General features: G+C 51.5%; 1 protein-coding gene across 1 annotated transcript; it reads right to left on the bottom strand.

The window, feature by feature from the left end:
* Positions 1-24,730: 24,730 nt before the first annotated feature.
* Positions 24,731-26,566, bottom strand: LOC142050894 (E3 ubiquitin-protein ligase RBBP6-like). The gene is made up of 2 exons (XM_075080109.1): positions 26,553-26,566; positions 24,731-26,065 (listed from the first exon to the last, which is right to left on the bottom strand). Exons 1-2 carry the CDS (start codon positions 26,564-26,566, stop codon positions 24,943-24,945), a joined length of 1,137 nt encoding a protein of 378 aa, XP_074936210.1. The 3' UTR covers positions 24,731-24,942.
* Between the last annotated feature and the right edge of the window lie 258 nt (positions 26,567-26,824).

Here is a 26,824-nt window from a genome sequence, read left to right as displayed (position 1 = left end):
GCTGTCCCTCCCGCCACCCCCTGGGTCTTCGCCACCCAGCGTCACCTCCCATCAGCCCCGGGGCCCGCGCTGGCTCTCCCAACAGCCCTGGGTCCATCACCGCCCCATGTCCTCTCACCCCCACGCCTCTCACCGCCCGCTCTCCCTCCTGTCACCCCCCCAGGCTGACACCACCCACTGCTCCCTCCTGTCAGCAGAGATCCAGGGCAAGACAGCCTGGGGGAGAGGCAGCGGTTTGAGCGTATCTTGTTGCGTTTATGGAAAGTTCCACCAAAGAAGGCAATGACCATTTACGGTTATTGCCATAACCCAACGTAATTCCCCACAGTGGCACATCCGCACCTGCTTGAACTCTGTAGGGGAGGACAAGGAAGTAAGGAATGAACCCTTAGCCTTAGGAGGTGCCCCAGGACACTATTTCTTGCTTTCTCCACCACCACAGCTGCTGCTGCAACAGCCTCAGTCCATGAAATCAGGCCCTGAGTTACGAGGTCTAGTTCTCCTGAGGAACATGCTGCGCCTTGCTGACCTTTTGGGGCCAACCGGCTGTCCCTCCTGTTCAGGGAAATCTGATAGAAACTGATTGTTGTAGCCTGGCAGGGCTAACGTGGGAGCTTCCACGACTTCATGCTCTAGATCTTTCAGTGCCTTCTGGGTTTCCAGAGCCAGGAAACCCTTCTGAGTTCAGGGCTGTCCTCTATATCCAAGGGATGGTTATTGTTGCTCTCGGTGTCTCTTTGCTTCTCCTGTTAATGGTGCTTGGGAAGCATAGGTTTTAATACGGTAGCCTTGCTTGTAAGCCTGTGGTGGAATAGGGATTATACATATTCAGCCCATAATTTGGCCATCACCACAGGGCAAACTACAGCAGCAGAGGCAAACAAGCCCCACTGTTGGCTATGCACTCAAAGCCCACCCGCTACCTGAAACCAACTCTCCCGGGTGTCTGTCGTGTTGAATTCTCAGTGGTACAAGGACAGGCATCTACGTGATGAGTTTTCACTGAAGAAAGGAAGGATACCGCCCTTGCACCAAGAAGGGTTTGTCGCTAGTCTGAAGGGAGAGCCCTGCCTGTGCTTGGAGAGCAAAGCTGTTGACAAGCTTACTCACTCTGCAGGGGCTGGGAACTGGAAATGCCAATAGAGCCTTCAAATTAATAGGATGGATGGACGTGGACCATTCAGCCCTTAGGACCATACAGACAAAAAGGGGAGCCTTATGCCTGGAACGTTCCATAGATCTGTGTGGAATAATTGCTGGAGGTGACTTAGAAATTAAACCAATGTTTTTAGAAATGGTGCAGCATTGAAGAAGCTGCCAGGGTGAAGTGCAGCTGCTAGTGAGGAATCCATTCCACGGAAGTTCCCTTGTAACCATAGATGTCGGCAATGCCAGGAGAACTTGGTGTACTGACTGTAAGAGGAGTTGTCCGGAGGGTGGAGCGGTGCGGGGCCATCGTGGCAGGCTCAGTGATAAATGGGAACTCGAGGTACCCTGGCGCTGGCACGCTGCATATTTGCCACCCTGGGCCAACAGTCCACCATACTTTTGACAAAATGCTGTCCTTTTGGTGAACTTTGGTCATTCGGTATAATACCAAAACACACCTCCATCCCCAAAGTTACTCGCCTCTAAGGTGCAACCACCCCTCACTGGGCATGCACTTTGAATTTCTTCTAGTCTATCCTTTTAAAAGTAAAGCGAGGAAATTCTACACCAATCATGATAAAGGTATGCATGACTAGAGTCACTCAGCTCCACCTGAAAGGTAAAAAATAGTATAAAATGTGTGAAGAGGAAGAGGGTGTTGGGGAAGATACCATCGCGTACCACTCTGACTTCTGGGACCAGTCGACGGGCTGAGCCTCCTTCCCCCGCCCCCCCGCAATGGGTCGCCTTTGGGTAACACCAAAACATCTGGGTATGCCATCTGTTTCCCCGGGAAAACTTAGAAACCTCTCTATAGCTTCACTTTAAATCTCCACTGCTTCATACCTGCTTAAGCCATTTGTAGCCTAGCGGTGTTACTCATCTTCTTAGTATTTGTGTGTGTCTTGTAACCAGCAATCCTATCACCGGTAATCCAAAGAACCTGTGCATCTGTTGCTTTAATAAATTGTACTGCTCATTAATCTAGCCATGATCGTTCTCATTGAACGCCACCGGCTGGGGCATCTGGCAAACTGGTTACTAACAACAAATACTCTGATGAGCGGTCACTTCTACAACCCTTAGAAAATAGACCGTTGACCAAGTCTGAGACTAAGACTGGACTTAGCCGCACCTAGACTCCTCTCTGAGCAGGAGTTCAGAAAGCAAGGGGGTCCTGTCTGAACCTCGTGACTCAGCGGTAGGGTCTCCCCCTAGGCACTCCTCAGACTCTTACCATTAACGCACCAGTGAGTTAAATGGAACATATCAGGTCGTATGAGAATGTATTGTCTCATGCCAGTTCATTTTAGAGCTCTGAAAGTTTAGGAAAGTTGGGGAGAAAGAGGTGTTATCAATTTTTGCATTGTAGGGGAGACGATTTGACTGGCTGCTGTATTTGGAAAGACAGTATTTCAGTAAATGTGTACTTAGAAAATGGTGGTCTCGGAGGCTCAACACAATCCTGCTGGAGTCTCTGTAGATCTCAAAGTAGTTGGCTGACGCTGTAGTAATTTGCGATCCTAAACGCATTGCCCATGTGCATCCCACGTCCGCCGTGCTGTTTTGCTGTTGGCTGCGCTTGGTGAAGGAGCGGAGGGATGTTTCACCCATGAGTCTCTGACAAGATGAGAGCAGGAGCTGGTAGGAGCTTACGCGGTTTCCCTGGAGGTATTTAAAAGACATGCAGACGTGGTACTTCGGGACGTGGTTTAATGGTGGACTTGGCAGTATTAGGTTCACAGCTGGGCTCGATGATCTTAAGGGTCTTTTCCAACCTAAATGATTCTATGAGTCTTATGATCTGCCTGTCCATTTTGTCCTCTCTGTAGCTACTAGGTTCCTACACCTGCAAGGTCTCAAGGCAATAACTTTATCTTTCCTTGTCCGTATACACAGTTCAAACTCTTACGGTGTCTTTCATGATCTTGCAAGAATTAGATACGCATCTCTGGCTTTACAGATTCGGTTATGCTCTGACCATATCTTTGAGCCTGCGGCAGTGATAATTTTCACAGCCTTTTGTTTGGGTGCGTGATTCACCTTCCCTCTCTTCTTACTGGCCTTAACTTAGGTCTGGTGTTACAAAGAAGACACTTGCGTCACCTTTCTAGGCTCTTTCTGTTTATTAGCTTGACTTAGTCCTGAAGAGGCAACTTCTCCCTCTTTTGTGGTGCCATCCTCTATCAACAGTGTGTCAAAATCTAATAAGAGCACCTTTGGATTTTCTCCACTTGTGTCATGTTTCTGAAGAGCGTGCCTTCTAAAAACTTGTTAAAAACAAACAAGCAATACCCTCCCCACCCCCCCCAAAAAATAACCACCCAAAACCAAATTCCAAAAACAACAGCAAAAAAGCCCCTTTCTGTCTCCTTTTCATGAAGTGCAAGGCATGGAGAAATACCTGTAATTTTTCTGATGGTTTCTAATTAGCCTTTATTCAGAAACTATTCAAGTGCAAGGCACACGTGAGCTTCTGTTGGATGTGGATTGAGGTTAGCGATGAAGCCGGCTTCAGAATTATGAAAAGAATTGATACCCTCAAAGGCAGTTTCAGTGGCTGACACAACCAAAAGGGCACAGACGTTCACAATGAAACATACTAAAGCGTGGGAGGGTCCCTAAGCAGTAATGAAGAATTCAACAGAGAACAGAGAAACATTTTGCCAAATGAACTGTCTTCTTGTTCCTTACTCTGTCAGGGTGAATGATGTGCCACGTACTTTGCTTACGTCTGGAGAAGGCATCCTCCTCAGAGAGACAGACCGTCCCCACTTCTTGAGAGAACTCGAGTATAACACTGCCAATGGTTTATGTTAACATCTTTATTCCAATTCCCCGTGGGTTGGGTTTGGGGATTTTTTATTCATTTTGTGTGATAATTGTGGTCTTTCATTCTGACTATGCTGGAAAGGAGCTATTCGTAAAACTCGTAATTGCGTCAAATCTGGCAATGAAGAATGCCAGCTGAGTGATACAAGTATATTCGACAAGTATTTGTATGCTTTCTAAAAGTAGCAATGTATGTGTTGCTAGCATATTTTTTGGCTAAACTATTTATCTAGCTAAAGGTCTTATCCACTCTTACTGTGTGGAAAACCTGAGTAGCTGATAATTGTGTATTTGATTTGGCTTAGGACGGATACAATTTGAACTAGAAAAGGGGGCACTATGACTGAAACCTATCACAGAGATGTTAGCTATGGTGTAAATTTTTTTATTATTCTTAGTGTGTGTTGTGTTTCATGAGTGATGTAACAGAAGGAAGCCAAACTAGGAAGTGGTGTTTTAAAAACACCAGAGACCTTGTATTTTCTACCAATAAGAAACAACGTCTTGTCCTTTACAGTAATATCTCCTGACATCAGTGTATCAGTCTTCAGTTGGCAAGTGAATACACATGGTCAAGAACACCATCTACTTGCGACAAAGTACGTACTACTGTGACACACATCTGACAGTGTGCTGAGTCTGGGGGCTTGGTGGTTCTGTAACGCAGCCTGTGAAGTGGTGATGGTTATCAAATGCAATGACTCCGAACCGAAGCTCACAGCACAGCACCTTGATGTCAAGAGATGTACCTTTCCTAAGTGGGAAGGGGAGAGCAGTCTCTCCGTGCCCTCATCTTCCTGTCTGCCGGATTCTTCACCAGATTTGTGGTTGTGTGTTAGAGCAAAGAGCACTTGTGCACAGTGTGGCAGCTAAACTGAATTTCTTGGCAAGTTGACCTAGCCCACAGCCTGTTTATTTTGCAAGCCTGATGTAGACTCTTACATTCAAATTCGCTGATCTGATGTCAGCTTCAGTTTTCTGGCAGCTGTTACAGTTCAGTAGCTGAATTTTGACTCTACCGTTCAGAGGCTTGTTAGGCATTTGAGCAGGGTTTTCTTTTGAATGTTAGTAAGACAAATCTGAGAATTAGGGACAAGAAGCTTCATTTGGAGTTTGGTTTGCCGTCGTAGGTCGTGCTCGGTGAGTTTCCTTATCTGAAATCAGTTTCTGAAATCAGTTGCCTGAAATCATTGCCCTTCTGAAGGATTGCCACTACATTAAACCACAGTGTTAGAAGTGCCTAGAATGGAAACCTATTAGAACTTGACTGTTTCACTTCTTTTCTGTCATTTTAGAAAACGACACCTTCATGTTTTGGGTGTCAGACCTTCTTCATGTCTTCATTGTCTAGAAAGCTGCTTGACCTTGGCTTCACTGCTTCCATGCAAACGTTGCCGAGTTCTGCTTGTTCTGTCCCCTTCGTGCATTCCTGATGGCAAACTTGTGTGCACAACATGCGTAACGGGTATTAGCAGAGGATGTTACTGAGAATAGCTAATTGGACCTCAGTGAACTGAGACGGTAATGCAGAGGCACGCAAACAGAAGGATGCACATCTCCTTTTGCACATGCAAATAAAAGGTACGGAGCGCACCAGCGACGCATGGGAACTTATTGGCAGTGGTGTCCTGGAAAGGTGATGAGACACCAACGGTGGCGGAGGTGATGGGTAAACTCCAGGACTATGAAGCAAATCTCTCTTCCTCGCTCATCTCTGCTGTTGAGAGACTGTCCCGAGAGGTCCAGCAACTCAAAGAAGATATGACCTGCTCCCCACCAGGAGGGACCAGTGTCTCAGCCATTAGGAGTAAGCGTCCCTTTGCTCAAGAGAGAGGATACACACCACGGGCCACCCTGTGGTTTTACCTGCGTGACCACGGAGAGGACATGAAGAAGTGGGATGGAAAACCTACCTCGACCCTAGAGGCACGGGTATGTGAGCTGCAAGGAAAAACAATCACTGAGCGGGGTTTCTCCAGGAAAACTGCTGCTCCAGTTTCCAGTGCGTAACCATGACACTCTGAAAATCAATCTGTTATTAGTATTTGGCTTATTTTTACAACAAATTTCTCATCTTTCCATAATTTCTGTCATTGCCCGGCTTATAACTATTTTCCAAAAATGCTTTACTCAAATTTCAGTTCCCCAATGTACTTTATTATGTTCATGCCTAGCAATTTCTTTCATTAATAAGGGCAGGATTACTACTTGCCCTGTGTGTGTGTTATAGCCCACCCGTCCGTTTGTTCCGGTGCCTGTCAGGTCTTTATTATTGGCATCTTTATTATCATATTTAGGTGGTGTCTCAGGTAGAGTTATTTCTTTTTCTGGTAATAATGCCACGATGCCTGTTTCTGCAGCCTCCTTGGCAGCTTCATCTGCCAGTTGATTACCTGTTTCTGGTGGGGTCTTTCCTGTTCGGTGGGCTTTGCAATGCATTATTGCAACTGCCGGCGGGTTTTGGATGCTCTCTAGTAATCCTTGTATTTGCGCTGCATGCTTGATTTCAGTTCCTTGTGCTGATAAGAGCCCTCTTTCTTTCCAAACGGCTCTATGCACATACACAACTCCAAAAGCGTACTTAGAACCTGTCCAGAAAGTAACCTTTCTCCTTCACTCAGCTCGTGCCACTCCTTGCCGCTCACAAGTGACAAGTCAGGTCTGGCAGTGCCCGGGCGGGTGCTCTCATCAGAGCCCATTTCAATGGTCTGAACACAGCTCTGCTGTCACTTCTCCAATCAGGGCTCCCTCTTTGGGAGTTCTTTTGTAATTCCTATGGAGGTTTTACCACCAGTCCCTAACTCACAATCCACAGGCGTCACCGTCCCACCATGCCAAGAAATGCTCGCAATTCTCTTGGTGTATGTGGCTCGGGGAGGCGGCAAATAGCTTCTTCTCATCCCATTCCTAGTTGCCTCTTCCCTGTTAGAATTTCAAAGCCCAGGCAGATGACTGTTTCTTGGACAATCGGTGCCTTTCCTTTTGATACACGGTACCCACTAATTCCCAAGAAATTAAAAAGGCTTATTGGCAGAGGAGAACATTGTTCTCGAGTCTCTGCTGCAATTTAAGGTGTCTTCTACATATTGTGGTACAGTTCCCTGACCGATTTCTTTCCTCCAGATTTCCCGTTCTTTTGCTAGTTGATTTCCAAAAATGGTTGGGCTGTTCTCCAAACCTTGTGGTAGAACAGTCCAAGTCTATTGTGTCCTTTGCCCTGTTTCAGGATTTCCCCACTCAGAAGCACAAAGTTCCTGGCTTTCAGAGCCAAGGGGTATGCAGAAAAAGGCATCTTTTAAATCTAAAGCTGTAAACCTGCCTTATTCCCTAGCGAGGGTAGTTAGTAATGTGTGCAGGTTTGCAACCACTGGGTGTATGTCTTGTACTGTCTGATTCATTGGCTCACATCCTACCAGTAACTTGTATTTCCAAAATTTCTGAATTGTTGGTACTAGGCCAATTCTCTCTTCTAGTTTTAAAGGGTATTGTTTAATTCTTCCTGGTGACAATCCTGGCTCAAGGTCTAGCCTTACAGGTTCAGCTCTCTTTGATTTCCCCGGTACCTCTCCTGCCCAGGCAAGGGATATCACTGCATTTTTGACTTCAGCTGGGGTTTTCTTTTCCACCTGTTCAATTTCCTGCAATAAAAATAGTGATGCTTGGACAAATTTAGGCTCAGGTATTACTACTTCCACCTCCCCATTTTTAAATTTTATCTTGGCTTCTAATTTTTCTAGCATCTGCTCCCTGTGTCTAGTGCAACTTCCTCTGAATATCATCAGCAGACAGCCCAGTAAACAAAGTCGCTAACTGGCCTCTCCCTTCTTCTGACTCGGGATCAAGGGTCGTGTACTTCGGGCAGCTTCTTGCAATTTATTTAGGCAATCAGTCAGAGACTCTTTTCTACCTTGCTTGATTTCAGATCACTTTTAACCAGTTTATAGCTTTTGGTGTAGCATTTCTTATACCAAACAAAACCAGCCTCTGATATAGCTTTAATAACAATTTATCTCCATTATCATTAGGGTCCCAGTCAGGATCTACTAAGGGAAAGTGTTGTTCTCCCCGTCCTTGCAATACCCTGATGCCACCTGACCCTCAGCCTGCATTCTTGCCACTTTATGGATCATTTCCCTTTCTGTATTACCAAATAATACTTGCAGGATGGCTTCAGCATCCTTCCAGTCTGGGTCCTAAGGTTTAATCATCACCTTCAGAAGTATTAGCCACACGATCAGGATCATCCCTACAGCTACCGGTGGCTATTTTCCAGTTATATTCATCTGCGATTGAAAAAGGCACTTTCACCACAACCTGACCCTCATTCCTGACGGCTTGCCTCAGCAGCGCTTGCCATGCAGCTCCCTGCCGGCTGCGAGCTTTCTCCACCAGCGGAGCTATTCTTGAAACACTTCCCTCTGACTCACTGTTAAAAAGAATTAATTAAAAATCAATTAAAGTATTATTTATATAGAATCATAGAATCATTCAGGTTGGAAAAGACCTCTAGGATCATCAAGTCCAACCGCCAACCCAACACTACCATGTCTCCTAAACCGTGCCCTGAAGTGCCACGTCTACACGTCTTTTAAATACCTCCAGGGATGGTGACTCCCCCACCTCTCTGGGCAGCCTGTGCCAATGCCTGAGCGCTCCTTCGGTAGAGAAGTTTTTCCTAATGTCCAACCCAAACCTCCCCTGATGCAGCTTGAAGCCATTTCCTCTCGTTCTGTTGCTAGTGACCTGGGAGAAGAGACCAACCCCCACCTCGCTACAACCTCCTCTCAGGTAGTTGCAGAGAGCGATAAGGTCTGCCATCAGCCTCCTCTCCTCCAGGCTAAACAACCTCAGTTCCCTCAGCCTCGCCTCATAAGACTTGCTCTCTAGACCCTTCACCAGCTTTGTTGCCTTCTCTGGACACGCTCCAGCACCTCGATGTCCCTCTTGTCCTGAGGGGCCCAAAACTGAACACAATATTCAAGGTGCAGCCTACTAGAATAATAGAGGATATAGTGTATTAATAGAATATTATTATGCAAAACAACTCTCTGACCCAAACATGCAACACCAAATCTGTACTTCTGATAACCAAACCAAAATTCAGAGACCGGTCAAGACAAGTAACCAAAACGGGGACTCGAACCCCTTTCAGTGGGACCCTGACCCACACCTTAAACTCTGGGGACTCGCACCACGTTCCAAACCTGGGGGTTATCCAAACTTTTGCTTGGGATTACCAAACTGGGGACTCTAACGCCGTAGGTACCTTTACACCCAAACCTGCGTAGCTTTTGCTGCGTCTTATGGGCAGGCAACCAAACCAAACCAAACCAAGTTGGAAGAGTGCCTTAAAACTGGCCCGGGGTCTTGCTTCGAGCTCTTCGGTCCAGGGCTCGGAGGTTCTCCCCGAGAATCCCTCGGTTCCGGCTGGAGGTCCTGCGATCCCACGGATCCGTCGAGACTCAGAAGCAGCGTCCCATCTGGGCTGCCAAAACTGACACCGTAAGTCAGCAAATATAAGAACCCTCTAAAACGCCATTTGTAGTTTTAGAAAGCAGGCAGACTACCTTGTTCATCAAGGATTCCAAGTATTGCAAACTTAGCTATGTTGCTCCAATTGGAGGCGGCCGTAGCTTCTTTTGAAGCTGCTATCAGGTATCAGGACAAAACGTGCTGCTTGGTTTTTTAAAATACCAAGGTACTGACTTCATTGCTTTCTTGGAAAATGATATTTTCACAGGACTGGGTTGCTCCATAAATTAGGAAGAAGTACAACCAAGGTCAAGGTTAACAGTGTGGTCATGTAAAGGGAAAGTGGTTAAGCTTTGCAGACTGCAACAAAGGGGACGAACACCTTTGGAAAACAGCTAAACTTGTTCTGGCTAAAGGCCATGGATCCGATCATTAAGGCCGATGTGGAGTCTGACTCATGAGGATCTTCTCAGAGCGTGTCAGAGGACACCAAGGACAGAGCACAAAGCCGGGCTTATCACACCTCTGCTCTGCAGCTGCCACTGAAGGGTGCGGGAGCCAGGCAGCAAAGGCTTTCCCTGTATTCACAGGCTGCCTTGCTGGGCTTTATGAGCACCTCCTCCCAGCGTTCCTCCTCCTGCGCTGAGCACCCCGTATCACCCAGTCTGCCCAGCGGCTGACCCCAGCGCCTGTGCACTCCCACAGGAACCACTGCCTCCAAAGGTAGGGCCACCCTTCTCCACTTCTGCGCCCTCCACATGTCTGTAGAAGCAGGAACAGCAACAGTTTGCAGACTCAGTAATTACTGGCAACGGCTCTATGTGGCAGGGATGCTGCGTTCGCAAGTGTTTTGCCCTGCACGAGAGGGAACTGCCCCGGTGTACGCAGGCAAAAGGCTGCCCTGCTGAGTGAAGCTGGGCTGGCTTTTTTGTGAAAAGGTTTTTTTTTTCTGTCTTGTGACCCATTTGACAAAGCAGATCCACAACTCACAAAGAGGCGTAGCCAAGTCTGTCTGTTTTGGGAGTGATTAGGCCAGGAACCTTTCCAAGCCAAAAAGCAGTGTTTTCCACTTAGCCACATCAGGATGAGCCTGGGTTGGTGAATTTTGCTGCACTCGGACTCAGCGGGCGTCACAGCTGCTCCTCACAGCCCTCGCGTGGGTCCCTGGGGCAGCATGCCGCAGCAACGCTCCCACACCAGGGCAGCTCCCACGAGAAGCCCCACGGCAGAGGACCAGCGTTCCCCATGCTGGCACCGCCTGGCCTCGGCGTTGCCCCTCGGCCCCCACCTGCACCAGGAAACGCGGGTCCGGCACTGGAGAGGGCAGCTCCTGGCTGTGCCGCTGCCCCAGCGCTGCAGAGAGCCGGCCGCGATGCCCAGCCAGGGCCATGGGGTGAGGGGCTGCCGTGGCACACGGCCCTGCCAGGGGGGCAGGATGGGGCAGGCTCTGGGAGCCCCGCCCCGCGAGGTGACATGTGGGGGTGGGGCATGCCGGGGGCGGTGCTTGGGAGGGAGGTGTCCCAGGGTGTGGCCATGGGGGTGTGGCCGTGCTGTGAGGTCACAGACCCGCCGTGTCACGCCATGGTGTGAAAATCTGTGCCGCAGGCACTGCTCCAGCAGTGCCAGCCGTGGCAGCAGCAGCAGCAGCAGCAGCGGCATGGTGCAGGCGCGGGGGGCTGCGGCCCTCACCCACCTCCTCCTTATCCTGCTCCTGGTGACTCTGCAAGCCTGGGACGTCGGGACAGCTCCATGGAAAGCGCGGGGATTAGGTAGGTGGGCATTGAGGCTGGAGCGGCAACTCAGGGGCCAGGCAATAGCCCAAGGGAGCACTTCTCCAGGCTAGTCACAGTCGTGCCCGGGGCCGTGGCTCTGCCGCTCCCCAGCTGGGTTCTGGCTTTCAGCCTCGGGGACGTTCGTCCTTGGGAGATGCCTGTTGAGGAAGACGGGAGCATTCCTGCTCCAGCCCTGCAGTGCTCTCCTTGGGTGAAGCCCTGTGGGACACACACACCCAGCCCACAGCCCGGGGCATGACGCTCTTGAGTGGAAGGGAGAGACGAGTGCCATGGAGCAATCTCACGTTTGAACTGCATTCACTGCTGGTCAGATCTGAAGAAGGACACTGAAATATTTCATGGGAGCGTCTCTGTTCTGTGTTTACAGACGTGGCTGGAGGCGATGGAGATCCAGCTTCCTGGCTGGGTTCCCGGGCTGACGCGCTGGGAGATCGCATGGGTATGTCATGGCTTTTTACTTCCTTTGAGAGCTGCCAGCTCAAAGCCCAGATGTGAGGGAGGCATCTCTTGCAGGTGCAACAATACAGGCCGCGTGTGCCATGTCGTTATGTGATCCCCTTAAACGTTCTGCTATTCAGTTCCGACAGCGAATGTACCAATGTATGATGGCAACGTCTCGTGGGTGTTTGGTTGCAGGTGTGGGTACAGGGAGGGCTCTTCCAGCTTCTGGCCAGGATCCTGTGCTGGAGCTCACCTGGCATGGCTGGGGTGAGTAGTCACTCTTGACCGGCTTCCCAGACTAAGCACTCCTTTTCAAGATTTTATTTGTGAGAAATTTAACTTTATACTTTCCGTTAAGGTCCTCAAAGAGCAGTGTATAAAGCTGAGACAAGCAAATCTTCCCAGCCATCATCAGAAATCCTAACAGAAATCCTGACGGAATGGGACAAGGCAGCACCTGGTGGGTATATATCACTCCTAGCCAGAAGACTTGGGAAGCTGAGGTTTTGATGCCTCTATGGACCAGCCCCAGGATGTTCAGTGCTTCAGGGAAGCTAACAAAGAGAGAAGGAACATTTCCTGGCAACGCCAGGCCTCCTGTGAGATGAGCAGTAGTGTGCAGGACACACTAACATACAGGGTCATTCCTCCAGGCGTGGGTGGCAAGAGGAACACAAATGCTATGGATCCAGAAGATTTCTGGAAGTACTACACAGAAGGCGGCGTGGCGGTCTTGGGCTCCATGCTGCTTGGGATGGTTTCCTGTTGTGCCATCCGTCTGTGGAGGAAGAGAAGACGGTGAGTTGGTGGCAGGGGGGAGGCGTTGCCAAACTTCCGTGTGAGATGGCTGCTATTAGCCACGCAGCATTTCGAGGTAGGGTATTCTGGAGTGCCGAGTTAGTTACTGGCCAAACTCTCCTGAGATTTCTGCTGTAAGATGTTTTAACTGTCCTCTCAACTCATGGGCACTCTTTTCTGAAACCTGTCCTTACTGTTGCAAGTGTGGGTTAAAAGTGGCCCTGCCTCGACAAGCGCAGACCCAGCAACAGACGTAGGCAGAGCAAGGTCAGGAAGAAAACCAACGAGGGATGACATTGCCCTAGAAAGCGAGAAGCGCCATAGTGTCATCTCCCTAGAACCTAGCAGCAGAAATCAGCCTGTGAGGTGATGCTGTAAATTCCAGATGTTCACCTTGGCCAAGGTGTCCCAGCAAGTGAGGAACCTTCCCAGCTCTCAGCCTTGCTTTGGAGAAAGAGAGTAACCCTGTCCCGCCTGCACCCCAGCACTGCCAGCGTGCGTGTTCTCAGCACAGGCAGGGGCAGGGGTACGTATCTCTTTGGCTATATATTCTGAAGAGAGGATGGAGAGCACCTCACGGAACAGAGAGCCGAGACTGCCGCCTTGTCTGGCTAGGGAAGCCGAGTGCTGGCCTCTGCCAGGCACGCTGAGAAAGGAGGACAGGAGGCTCTCCTGGCCCTGCAGTGCCCTGCCCAGCTTTGGTCCCCGCGGTCTGCCGGGGTCAGGTCTCCTTCCCGACACGTGCAGAGCAGGCAGGTCAGGACGGTCAGGGCCGAGAGGGGCCGAGCCATGGGCTCATGGGAGCAGAGCCCCAGCTGAGGGGTGTGGGGAGCCTCATTTTCTGCACAGAGCTCTCTGTGCCCACAGCTCCCACGTGCAGCCGGGTGCCCACACCCCATGGGGTGTGCAACTCTGCCCCGCGCCCCCCCAGCTCCGCAGCCATGGCGGGGCCTCAGCAGCCTCCTCTCTCCGCAGGTGCCTCGCCGCAGCTTCAGGAGCCTCGCCCCCACCAGCCGCCACCAGCCCGGACAGACGCCCGGCCCGCCCGCCTCCACCCCGGCCCACATGGCTGTCCAACTCGGCCAAGAAGGTGTTGCAGGAACGGCCCAGCACCCTCCAGGCCCCGGAGAAATGGAAACCACCCCTGCGCCCCCCAAGCCCGTTGCTAAAGCCCTCCTGCAAAGGCCTGGAGCAGTCCCACGAGAGTATAGACTTGGAGACTGACGACAAATGGGAGCGACTGTTGGCGTTCAACAAAGAATATTATTGCCTTCTATGACAAGGTTACCCACCTAGCTGACCAAGGGAAGCCTGTCGATGGCATCTTTTTGGATTTCAGTAAAGCTTTCAATACTGTCTCTCACAGTCTCCTCCTGGACAAAATGTCCAGCATAGAGCTGGATAAACGCGTAATGCAGTGGGCGAGCAATTGGCTGGGGGGTCGCGCTCAAAGGGTTATAGTAAATGGGGTTACATTGGGCTGGCGCCCAGTCACTAGCGGGGTTCCACAGGGCTCCATCTTGGGGCCCGGCACTTCTTAATCTCTTTGGAAATGACTCGGATGCAGGACTGGAAGGAATACTAACTTACTAACTCAGTCTGCTGAGGACACAAAATTGGGAGGAGCTGTTGACACTCTTGAGGGCAGAGAGGCCCTGCAGAGGGATCTGGACAGACTGGAGAGCTGGGCAGTCACCAACCGTATGAAGGCGGCCTCACCTCGAGTGCTGTGGGCAGTGTTGGGCGCCACAGGACATCAAGGATATAAAGCGACTTGGAGAGCGTCCAGAAGAGGGCCACGAAGTTGGTGAAGGGTTTGGAGGGGAACCCGTACAAGGAGTGGCTGAAGTCCCTTGGTTTGTTCAGCCTGGAGAAGAGGAGGCTGAGGGCAGCCCTCATGGCGGTCTGCTGCTTCCTCACAAGGGGAGGAGGAGGGGCAAGCGCTGATCTCTTCTCTCTGGTGACCAACGATAGGATCCAAGGAAATGGCAGGAAGATGTGCCAGGGGAGGGTTAGGCTGGATATTAGGAGACGGGTCTTCCCCCAGGGGATGGTGGAGCCCTGGAACAGGCTCCCCAGGGAGGCATCACAGCACCAAGCCTGGCAATATTGCAGAAGCACTTGAACAAGGCCCTCAGAGACACGGTGTGAATTTGGGGTGTCCTGTGCAGGGACAGGAGTTGGGCTCGATGATCCTTGTGGGTCCCTTCCCACTCAGGACATTCTCTGATTCTATGAGTAACAGCGTGAGGTTTCTCCTTGGGGCTGAGTGGTAGAGGACACGTCAGGGATGCCCAGCCGGCAGCTGTGCCCAGTGCATGGCCACGAAGGGCAGGGACAGACCCCTGGGCCTCCTGGGTACACGGGTACTGCCTCAGGGCCAGCACCCCAAAAGCCTTCCTCCGAAGGAGGCTGGGCAGAGGGCTGGTGGCTGGGGCTGCGCATGGAGGGCCCCCGTGTCATCCCCATGTCGCAGGGCCACCACCCGGCAACGCAGCAGTCCCCACGCCCCGGGACAGGATAAAAGGCAGCAGCGTCCCATGGCCTGCTTTTCTTGCAAGCCCCTGAGACGACTCCATGGAGGGAGACTAGGCCTGGGCATCTCCCGGCAGGCGCGACCAGCCTGTGGGACGAGGAGGCAGGTCTTGCCCACGTGCTCTGGGAACAGCCCACGCATCACCAGCACTGGACTCCGGGAGGAATTTTCCCCCAGGGCAGACTGGCACTGCTCCCTGGGTTTTTTTGCCTTCCTCTGCAGCCTGGAGCAGGTCCACTTGTCAGGGCTCCTCTGGTCCCTTTGAGATGGGTTACTGCCTGCTGCGCATGTGCCACCGAGATGGCCTCTGGGGCCCTGCAGCTGCAGGGGGGAGGAAGGCTTTTTTCCCCTCACGGTGTGGGCTAGAGAGTGTCACCGCGGGTTTTTGCCTTCCTCTGCAGCACTGAGCACGGGCCCTTGCCAGGGCTCCTTTGGGCCACATGCCTGCTGCTCCTGCTCCACCAAAGTGGCCCTCATGCCCCGCGCCCGGGGGAGGAAGCTTTCTCGACTCCCAGGACAGGCCTCCAGGGTGGCCCCCGCGCCTTGCTTCTTGTCCGCTCGAGCACTGAGCACAGCCCCTTGTCAGGGCTCCTCTGGGCCTTTCCCCTGCTTCTTGCCTGCTGCTCTTGCACCTTCCAGGTGCCCCTCGTGCCCTGGCTCTCCCTGCCTCTCTTGCCCACGGCAAGTTCGGAGCAGAAGCCAGCTCTGCTCTTCCCTTGGCTCCATTTCCCCAGGGCTTCTTGCTTGTGCAGAACAGCCTGTGCTTGGAGGGGCTCCAGCCTTGCTGCACCACCCACCAGGAGCTGCCACTTTTGAGCTCTCCCTGCATGCCAGGCAAGCACTGGGCAGGCACGAGAGCGCTTTTCACGCATCCCTGCCCAAGAAGGACAGCCTTCCCAGCATCTGAAAAAGAGAGTTCATCGTACCTTTTTTTCCCACTGATATGTAAAACCCCGTTTACTTTTAGCATAGATTACTATTGCTTCTATTACTAGATACCCATTACGAAAAGCAACAGTTAATGAACTGTCAAAGAGTAGACAGCTCGGATATTCTGAACAAGTAGGCCATCTTCACTCAAGCTTCACTCAAATTTGGTGTTTAAGGAATGAGAACACCTTACAAGTCTTCTTCCTGAAAAGTCATATCCCAAACTCTTGAATCATATTGAAACTTATCAAGACGGCAGATTATCAAACTGAAATATCATACTAAGGAATAAGAAGCCATTATCATCTCTGAGAATCAAGCACCATTTAGCAGACTTAAAAGAGACTTCTCTAAGAACAGTTCTTACGTATATGCACCATAAATGTTCTGCCATCAAACTTCAGTACTGCCCTGACAGGGTCAATACGTAGGACCAGGAAAAACAGCACGGTTAGAAACGAACGATGAAATGATGCTCAGCCTTTGGTGTAGAAAAGAAATTATAGTCACAAGACATTCCAAAGTATAATTTAGACAGAGAGAACACTCCTGTGCAAGGTGGCTTCCAAGTGCCTGCACAGCTTCTAACTCACAGATACACCCTTGAGCCAAAACGTTGCTAGTGAGCAGTTTCTGCAACAGCCACACAACCCGTTTTCCAATGCAGTGGCGTAAAACAAGACAAAATTAAGGCACCAAACGCGGCCTCAGCCTGAGCTGAAAAGTGCATTCTAAGTGCACTAATACCCTCCGCTCAGGTTAGAACCAGTATCTCTTCTGCCTCTGTAGCTCCTAACTACTGATACCTGCAGGAAAAAGTCTTACAGCCCTCGGGCAGAACGTGGCACTAAGTTCCGCCTCTGTAACAGCTTTTATACCACGGTTACGGGGTTGCAAAACTAGAAAGAGCTATTGCAAATATGTCAAGAGAATTAGAAAAAGCCACTAATGAAAGCGCAGAGAGGATCACAGCCCTACACGAAGAAATCAAATTATTATCACAAATGGTAAATATGGAACCGATTAGACCTAAACCAACTTTTACCAGCACAGGACAGAGTATGTGCATTACTGAACAACAGTGTTTATGCTTTATAGGGTTTTTATGTAAATCAAGAGCAGAAAAAATGAAACTGCTAGAAACTAGATAAAGACTCACCTAAAAAGATCACATTGACTAAGGCAGGGATTACCCCTCAATCTAGTTGGGTGTTAAGGAGTTTCAGCAGGCTCTCCACACAAAGGCTCTTTCCATTATTCTCCAGTTTTCTCCTTCCCTTGCTCTTTGTTCATTCAGAGTCGCCTCACCTACGCTGCTGCTGTGAGGTTCAGGGAGCAAATATTACCTGTCTTCCAACAGTCTAGTTGTCTCCTTAGATGACTCTTTAATTATATTTATGTCTACCTTTTTGTACCTATCACTCTAAAACGTTCCTCGTAAGACTATCCCTCGTAGAAACGTAACCTCATTGGACGCAGCTTCTACTTAGCATATGGTCGCAGAGTGTTTTTTCTTGTTTATGAAACTTTACGATGTTTTACTGGATGCTGTGCCTGCATACAGCCAGTTCTCTAAGGAAGACGGGTTGGGAGTTGGTGCAAAGGAGCTGTGGCATACAGCTGCAAACTTCAGAGGAGAAGCGTGATGTACGGAAAAGCGACGCAAGTCACAGGTAGCTGATGAGAGAAATGCTGGCGCTGGGGAGGTGAGGAGCAAGGTTGTCCGTACAGTGTTGGACCTTAAGGGCCTGCTTTTCCTAACTGTCCAAGCCCCTTGAAGAAACACTCTGGCTCAATATCAACGGAATATACATTTCTAAACTGAAAAGTCGTAAATATACCTTTTAAAATAATTTGTATTAGATGCTCTTTGTAATCTTCTGCCCCTACAAAACCTCTCCATTAGCTGCCTAAGTCTTGAGGATTTGAAAAAAATTATAGGACGAGCTCATCAGTATTTTAAGGAGCCCCCCGGTGTATTGGGGCTGAGTCCATGAACCTCAGATACTGTCGGGACACTGAACAAACCTCTCAGGAAGTCAAAGTCAGAAGCAAAACCCAAAGTACCTTGAAGCATTAATGGGCCCCACTAAGGGCTGTTACCGACAAAGCCTCCCTCCCCATGGACTCGTTAGAGAAAGTAATTGGAGGCTGTGGTTATGGTTTGAAAAATGCAAAATGCAGGCGTCCCTGATGGGGAGAAAACCCTTAGCTAGTTTCATGAAGCAGAAAGGCCAAGCCCTGACCAGAGCCCTTGGGAAAGTAGAGCCTGAAAACCTCACAGTGCAGATTCTCCTCCTGAGCCTTGGTGGCAGAGGCAACTGCCATAGCCAAGGGGACAAAGACTTTGGTTGATAGCCAAGGGGCGAAGACCTTGGTTTCGTTGGGCCTTTTAGCCTTGCAAGAGCCCTGAGCCTGCAGCCTGTCCTGCTGTCATGGTTCAGCCTCAGTCGGCAACTAAACACGCAGCCGCTCGCTCACTGCCCCCACCCTGTGGGACGCGGGAGAGAATCGGAAGAGCAAGAGCAAATAACAAAGCTTGTGGGTTGAGGTAAGAACAGTTTAACAATTACAATAAAATAATTAGAATAAGAAGAATGATTATGATAATAATAATAATAATAATAATAATAATAATAATAATAATATAACAGAGAGGATAAGGGAAAAAGGGAAAAAACCAGAAACACAAACGATACAACCGCTCACCACCCGCCAACCAACGCTGCCCGTCCCCGAGCCGCGATTCCTGCTTCCATCCCCTGGCCAGCCCCTCCCAGTTAACACACTGGGCATGACGTCACATGATATGGAATGTCCCTTTGGTCACCACTTTGAATCCGCTCTCTTGGCTGTGCCCCCTCCCCTCCCGGCCGCTTGTGCACCCGGCAGAGCATGGGAAGCTAGACAAGCCCTTGACTAGTACAAGCACTACCCAGCAACAACCAAAACATCGGTGTGTTACCAACATTGTTTTCATACCAAGTCCAAAGCACAGCACTGGGCCAGCTGCAGTGAAGAAAGTTAACTCTATCCCAGCTAAAACCATGACACTGGGAAACCATCACGGGGCTGAGGAATCATTGCTGGCATGGAAAGCCATCATCGGGATGAGAAATCACCGTGGGGATGGGAATCCATCGTGGGGATGGGAAACCCTCACCTGCATGAGAAATCAGCATTGAGGACAGGAAATCAGCAGCAAGATGGGAAATCATTGAGACGGGCAGTTGCTGTGGCATGACGGGCACAACAGCAGCGACGGCCTCATTCAACACCTTCCGTCTGGCTGCCCTGCGAGGTCTTTTGAACTATCGTGATCAAGACAGTCTTATCCTGCTCTACCTCATTTGCCCATAAGGATAGTAAAGGAAGAAGCAGCTCCCAGAAGCTTCAGCAAAGAATTTGGCAAGGTCTTCTGGCCTGCTTCCATGGTCTCAAGACCCAGCCGCCCTGAAAAACTGGACAATTGCTGAAGCACTGTCACTGGGGGAAAGGTAATCCTGGCAGGGGGAGACTGCGACCACCAACTCAACTGGGGGATGAAAGGAGTACCCCGCCACTCCTCCTGAGCACGCGCAGTGAATTAAAATCACATTGTACCTTTAAACTTAAGCAGAGACTATATTGACCAATGGAAGAAGGGGATGCCCAGCCAGGTCAGTGGTTATGTATTAGGTAGGCGTGGTGCGTTAACTTTCATGTATAAATGTCAAAAAGGAGTTATGGTAGGTGTGCACGCCAGGAGGACTTCTCCCCCGCGCACCCGGTGCCGAATAAAGCAATGCCAGATCTTTAATACTCCCGGAGTTGAGGAGTTTTATTCCCGGCTTGAAATGCAATAAACCTGCCTGGATTCACAGACCTTTGTGCACCTTGTTGGTATAAATGGATAGCGACATGAGCTCTGGAAAATGTACCCCAGCGTCTGCACCCACCGATGCTATTTAACCCTTGGGTGCAAAGGGGTGGCAGCTTGGGCTGCTGCCCAGGCACCCTGGCACTGATCTCTGAACCCATGTTTCACTTCAGCCTCAGGCGAGCTCGTAACGGTCCCTTGGGCAGGAGGAGCAGCTCGTTACAGCACTGCGGCGCTGCAACGCTCAGCCTGGCTCACAGGTCAGCTAACAAGCCCTGGTGCTGCAGGAAACAGTTGGCAATAGTTATTGTGTGCTCCTAAACGGATCCTACTCAGAGGCTCACGTGACCACATCTCTGATCAAACTTGCCCAGAGTATGAAAACTCCCAGTGAAGCTTTTCCTGCTTCATCGCTTTGCTCCGGCTCAGTATTGAGTCAGGAATCGCTTTCTGCCTGCTAAGGGAGCAAGTTCTGTGCGGATGCACTGAGGGGGAGGTATGGGGGTTCCAGTCCCCACTATCATTTTTGCAAGACCCTCACTCAGCCCAGCACCGCATCAGCTAAGAGTCGCTCCTGTGCTTGGCTGCCTGCTTTGCTAAATACAACAGCTCAGATGTGCAGGCGAGTGGCTTGTACCAGCACGCAGGAGAGACTGCAGGGGGGAAGGGAAGCGGCTCGTGCCACCACAGCCCGTCTCCTGGCATGCTCTCCTCCAGCAATGTCCCCCAGTGGGAGTCGCGAGGGGCCTCGGCCCCAAGGGCCTTCGGACAGGCATTTCACAGCCTGTCCTGTCCCCATCTCCCGATAGAGAGGCAGAAGGGTCTGCTCAAAGCATTCACGCCTGCGGCCAACTTTGCTGGCAGCAGCCTGCATTTATCTTATTTTACGACTATCACCAGGCTGCACTTTCAGAGAGAGAGAGGTTAGCAGCCTCCCTGCCAGGCAGGGCTTTGGAGAGGCAGTGATGGGAGAGAGTGGTTTTGGCCATGCCAACACCCCCAGGGGCTGTGAGGACCCCCAGTCTCTACCCAGGACAGCTGGGTACTCGAAGCAGGCTGCAGGCTGGCGGCTTTGCCTCGGGGTACGCTGTGGCAGCCCTGCCGGGGCAGGGGGTGCTGCCCATGAGCCCTGTGAGTCCTCAGGCTGAGCCACAGCTTTGCCTGCAGCTCCTGTGCTGCCCCCGCCCCACGGAGCCCTTCAGCCCGCTCCCGCCGCCTCTTTGCAGAACACGCGCTTCCAGGGCCAGGAAAAGGAACCGCCCGGGTGTCTTTCGCGACGCTCGATGCCCCCCGGAGCCGCCGTGGGAGCGCGGCCGGGGGGTTCTGAGGCAGCTGTGCTCTCCTGCGGATGGGAGAGGGCGCCTGCTTCACCCCGGCACTTGGCGGGGGCCGCGGCCCCCCCTGAGCGGCACCAGCCGCCCCCTTCCCCCTCCCGGCGGAGCCCTTCCCCCCTGCCCCAGCCCCCCGCGCAGCCCCGGGGCCGGGCGCGGAGCGGAGCGGGCGGCGGCGGCGGCGGCGGGGCGGGCCGGGGCGGGCGGCCGGGCCCGGCGGGGCCATCGGGGCCGCCCCGCGCCGAGCAGCCGCAGGAGCGCCGCGGAGGGGCCCGGCCCGGCCCGGCCCGGCCCGGCGGGGCCATCGGGGCCGCTCCCGCTGCTGCTGCCGCTCCTGCCGTGCCGGAGGCGTGCGGGCGGCCTGGGGCTCCGCCTGGGGCCCGGGGCTGGCGGCGGGGGGCGGCGGGGCGGCGGCGGAGAGGAGCGGCGGGCAGCCGGCAGGTAGGGCTGCGCGGCCGCGCACATGTGCTCCGCGCTGGGGCGGCGGGACGGGGGGCGGCAGCGGCGGGGGATGGGGTGAGGGCTCGGGGCCGCGAGCCCCCCCCTCTCGGAGAGCGGCAGCGGGGCGGGCGGAGACCGCCGGAGCCGCCTGCGGAGCGGGGCTGGGAACGCGGCACCGCGCCGCGGGTGACCCTGCCCTCGGCAGCGGGGAAGAGCTGCTCCCGAGGCGATCGCTGTCCCCCGGGAGCCCTCTCCCAGCCGGGGCAGCGCGTGCAGCAGCCGGGATTCCGCCCGTGCCTGCGGCGGGGAAGGAGAGACGGCTCCGCCCGTGCGTGGCGCGCGTCGTGGGCTGCATCAGAAACGGGGCGGCTGCGGGTGCGGGTGGGAGAAGTGAGGGGAGTCGTTTCTAGCCGCATCTTGGGCGCAGAAGTGGAGTTGCGAGAGCTCTGGGTGCGCACATGCGGGCTCACAGCGTAATAACCGTGGCTGTGCTTGGAAGGGAGCAACATTTTTCTGGGTAAAAAACTGGCTGTCGGCCGAGCCCGGAGAGTGGTGGTGAACGGAGCTAAACCCAGTTGGCGGCCGGTCACGATCAGGGTTCCCAGGGCTCAGTTTTGGGGCCCCTCCTGTTTAGTGGCTTTGTCGGTGATGCGGCTGAGGGGCTCGAGTGCACCCTCAGTAAGCTTGCAGGCGACAGCAAGTTGGGTGGGGGTGTAGGTCTGCTCAAGGGCAGGAAGGCTTTGCAGAGGGACCTGGCCAGGCTGGATCGATGGGCTGAGGCCAATTGTGTGAGGTTTAACAAGGCCAAGGGCCGGGTCCTGCCCTTGGGTCACCCCAACCCCAGGCAGCGCTCCAGGCCTGGGGCAGAGGGGCTGGGAAGTGCCCGGCGGAGAAGGCCCTGGGGGTGCTGGCTGAGAGCCGGCTGGGCATGAGCCAGCAGTGCCCGGGTGGCCAAGGAGGCCATCAGCCGCCGGGCTTGTGTCAGCGATGGTGTGGCCAGCAGGAGCCGGGCAGGGATGGGGCCCCCGCGCTCGGCCCTGGTGGGGCACTGAATGTTATGTTCAGTTTTGGGCCCCTCGGGACAAGCAGGACCTTGAGGTGCTGGAGCGTGTCCAGAGAAGGGCCACGGAGCTGGGGCAGGGTCTGGAGAACAAGTGTGCTGGGGAATGTCTGAGGGAGCTGGTGGGTTTAGCCTGGAGAAGAGGGGGCTGCGGGGAGCCCTTCTCGCTCTCTGCAGCCCCCTGAGAGGGGCTGGAGTGAGGGGGGGGTTGGTCTCTGCTCCAGGGAAGAAGCGATGGGATGAAAGCAAATGGCTTCAAGCTTTGTCAGGGGAGGTTTAGGTTGGGTGTGAGGGAAAATATCTTTACTGCAAGAGTGCTCAGGCATTGGCACAGGTTGCCCAGAGAGGTGGGGGAGTCACCATCCCTGGAGGTATTTAAAAGACGTGTAGGCGTGGCACTTCAGGGCATGGTTTAGGAGACTTGGTAGTGTTGGGTTGGCAGTTGGACTTGATGATCCTAGAGGATTTTTCCAACCTTAACAGTTCCGTGATTCTATATTCAAGTATCACTCACCATGTTTTAAGTAGCTTGCAGTAAAATGGATGTTCTGGATTTGGGGATTTTTTGTAATGAATCTTCTTGACAATTGAAAAGTAAGCTGTTCAGGTGACCTAGTTGAAAAGAAAGCGATTAAGTAGAAAGAGAAAGGCTGAGCTGGTAATTTTTGCCTCTGAAAGGTCATGGTCATAAGTATGACTTTTGTGATGAGGCAGATGCCACGGAAACACTGGTGGTCTTGTACCTAATCTTAGGGCTTTTCAAGGCTTCCGTGTCAAATGCTACCATGTCATGCCATAGCAAAAAATATCAGCTGTGAGAAATAACGATTAATTCTTGCATTGGTGAACTCTGAAGGCTGCACTTGGAAGCAGCTCAGAAAAGTCTGGCTGCAAAAGCAATTCCCTAAAGTGCGGTGGTAGTTCCTCACTCAGTGCTGGTGCTGGCACACCAACATCTATTTAGAAGGTGAGATTTGATCTCCAGATGTAAGGTCTTACTTCATTTTTCTCCCTCAAGCAAGTGAAACAAGCAGCGCCTGTGAGGACGAATGGCCCTCTTCCATCTCTAACCAAATGGGCAATATTGCCCTGGCTCTCTGGGAGAATTTTGTTTAACCTTGACCACCACAGTTCCTGTCTGTGAGCAACAGCTGTGTCTTGTTCACTTAGTCACACGAAGCAGACATAAAACACGCGGCGCGACAGAACATCAGCTGTGCACAGTGCAAACATAGAAGAGAACCCATGAGCCTAATCTGAGAAAGAAATTCTGTATTTGCTTGTATCCTGCTGACTTCTAAATGCCTGCAAAGTGTTTCTTGGATGGGATTGCCTCTCTGGAGTAGGGCCTTCTGCCAGAGAGATCTAAAGGTAACGGATTTAACTAACTCCTCCGTTTTTCCCTTCTTTTTCTCCCTTCCTTTCTGTCTTTCCTGTGTGCCACTGAACTGTTTTCTCCTCTGTTCATGTAAAACTAGGTCTCATCTAACACTTTGCAGCTGTCGAGTCCTGAGCCAGTAAAGCACTGTGGGAAGTCAGCACGCTTCCAGCTGGCAGAGGGAAAGCTATACCCATTAGTGTCACAACGGGAAGGTGAGTGTATCTTTTCCCCCCCAAAGAGTATGAGTTGTGTAAGGTTTGCTCTAGTACCAAATTTAGGAATTCCAGAACATAAATCGGTAAATAACGGGATAGTAAGAGAATTAGGCAGTGGCAATGGCCCCAGGGCCCTAGCTTTTCTTTATACGCCTGTTAGTGTGCATAGTTAATGTGCATTCTGCTTTCACGGGGAGAAGGAGAGAGAGAGGACTCGTCAAGAGAGATGCAAGGCTTCCACCCTGCCTATGCCTACCCACAACCCAAAGCAGGTACAGTCAGAGCAAACAAGAAGGGAATGGCTGTGCTTTGTCTTTCATTGACTTTAATTAGTTCTAACTAACACTGAGTCTCCCCTCCTACTCCAGGAGTATTATTTTTCTTTTTTCCTAATCATTTTTGAGACACCTCTGTTAGCTCATGGTAAGGCGCTAGTTAGAAATGTAACACAGACACGCCAGGGAACACACGAGGCTAAAAGAGTGTTAACTTTATTGATGAACATGCGATTTGTGTTTATACAGGTGCGAGTAAACAAAGAGAACAACAGCCACGCAATTGCCCGTATTCCAGAAACGGCTCTAACTTGGCTGATAAGGCACTCCCCTTCTATCCTCCCCAAGTAGCAACTACTCGCTGCAGGACAGCATCAAAACACCCTCATCCTTTCAAGAGGAAGGTGTTTTAATGCTGCCTGACTTTGGCTAGTCCTCCTTTGCCTTTTTCGCAGGAGGTTCCAGTCGAGGAGATTTGTCACGACCCGTGTCCACCTTCTCGTTGGAACCTTCAGCTGGTTTTACTGTATTGTCCGTCTTAGGAGGAAGAGCCACTTCTACTTTCCGCTTGGCCTTGTCAGTCTTTGCTTTTGGCTTATCCTTCTCTTCTTCCTCCTTTTCAGACCCCAGTCTGAAAGCACTAGACTCTGTTTCCATAGGCTCATTTCTCACAGGGGTGGCATCGTCTCTGCTTGGGAGCATGAAGACAGACTCCGCTGTAACACCTTCTGCTGCAGCTGCCTCTCTTGGTTTTCTCGCACCTTCCAACAACTCAGCATTTGGAAATCCTTCATTCCGGTGCTTTTTATCTTTATTGCCTTTCTTGTCTCCCAGTGGTTTTTCCACCTCTTTCTTTTCTGATGTTTCAGGATCTTTGATGCCACGGCTCTCTCTTCCACATGGTTTTTCAGGGCAATTTCCAGCTGTATTATGGTTTCTGTGCCTCTGCCCACCAGGATAATCCTGCCTACGTCCCTGAGCACATGGCAAATTCTCTCGTCTGGTGCCAGGTGGACCAAACCTACCTGGAGAAAAGTCCTCTCTGTTTTGTGGAGGTGGAGGTTGACAGCCAACAGCATAGCCCTTGTAAAACTTCTCACTCCGGTGTCTAGAGTTCCCTCGCCGTTCTCTGTATCTTTCCTTTTCAAATGGATCCCTAAAGTCACGGGATCTGCCCTCGTAAGCTTTCCTATCATATGGTGGAACCTCTCTGGACCTGTTAAAACACTCCCTTTCTCCTTCCCCTTGAGGTAGAGTCCGTTTAGTTGGAGACTGGCCCCTAAATACCGGAGACCTTGACCGTGAGTGGTATCTTCTGTGCGGGGGTGACCTTAGCCTTGAATGGTGAGAGCCGCGTGACCTTGACCTGGAGCGATAGTTACGACTCTTCCCTTTGCCTCTTCTTGGATGCGGCGGCGATCGCGGGGAGGAACGAGACTGGGAACGACTGAATGATCGAGAGTAGGAGTGAGTGGGGGAAGAACTGGATCTTGACTTGGTGTAGGTATACGAACTTCTACAGTAAGATGAAGCGCTGCAGGGAGACTTGGACCTGAAAAAAAACCACACAGAAAAAGAAAGAAAAAAGAGTCACACTCCCCAACTTTTTTCCTCTCAAATTTGGTTTGCTTTGTTTGGTTTGGTTTGGTTTTTTTTTATCCTCTCTCCATGTGTTTATGTAATGATGCTATTGCAAATTGAAGAACTTGTTAGCATGTAAAGTTTCTGCTTCCAGGTTTCTAGCCTGGCTTTCCACTTGATCCTATAATTATATTTAATTTTCGTATGTCATTACGGTTTCCCCAGAAAGTGTTGGTTTTTGGCAGTCCCCTTGTCAGTCCTTTGCTGATGTTTTATTTTAAATAATCTTAGTGCAAGCACAGATCCCTTTGTTAAAGGCAATTCAAAGTAAGCCATTTCAAAATTAATTACCGCTTGTGTTCTCCACAACTACCTGTGCGTACTTATTCATTGCAAATCAGCTGTTGCAGGAGTTACGTGTTACAGCCTCCTTTAACCAGTAGTAGTAGTACAGTTACCGGTAGTAATGCATTGAATTTCTGTGGGACACTTACAGTTCCCAGCCCGATCCGCCACCTGCTGAGCGAATTGTAGTGGCTCTCACTGGATGACCTGTTGCAGTAGGGAGGGAAAAAGAAAAAAATCCCATTCGGTTTATCTGAAGGTAAGACTTCTAAAGGCATTCTAAAGTTAGCGTTACTTACCCGTTGTGGGTATTGATTGTCCTTGGGGGCCCAGACGACTCGGCAGTGCTGCTTGTCTTAGCAGAGGAACCTGACGGCCCTTGGCA

The sequence above is a fragment of the Phalacrocorax aristotelis genome, unplaced genomic scaffold (genome assembly GCF_949628215.1).
Source record: "Phalacrocorax aristotelis unplaced genomic scaffold, bGulAri2.1 scaffold_45, whole genome shotgun sequence".
NCBI lineage: Eukaryota > Metazoa > Chordata > Aves > Suliformes > Phalacrocoracidae > Phalacrocorax > Phalacrocorax aristotelis.
Note: the sequence above shows the minus strand (reverse complement) of the source record. Positions and strands in the feature narration are given on the sequence as shown.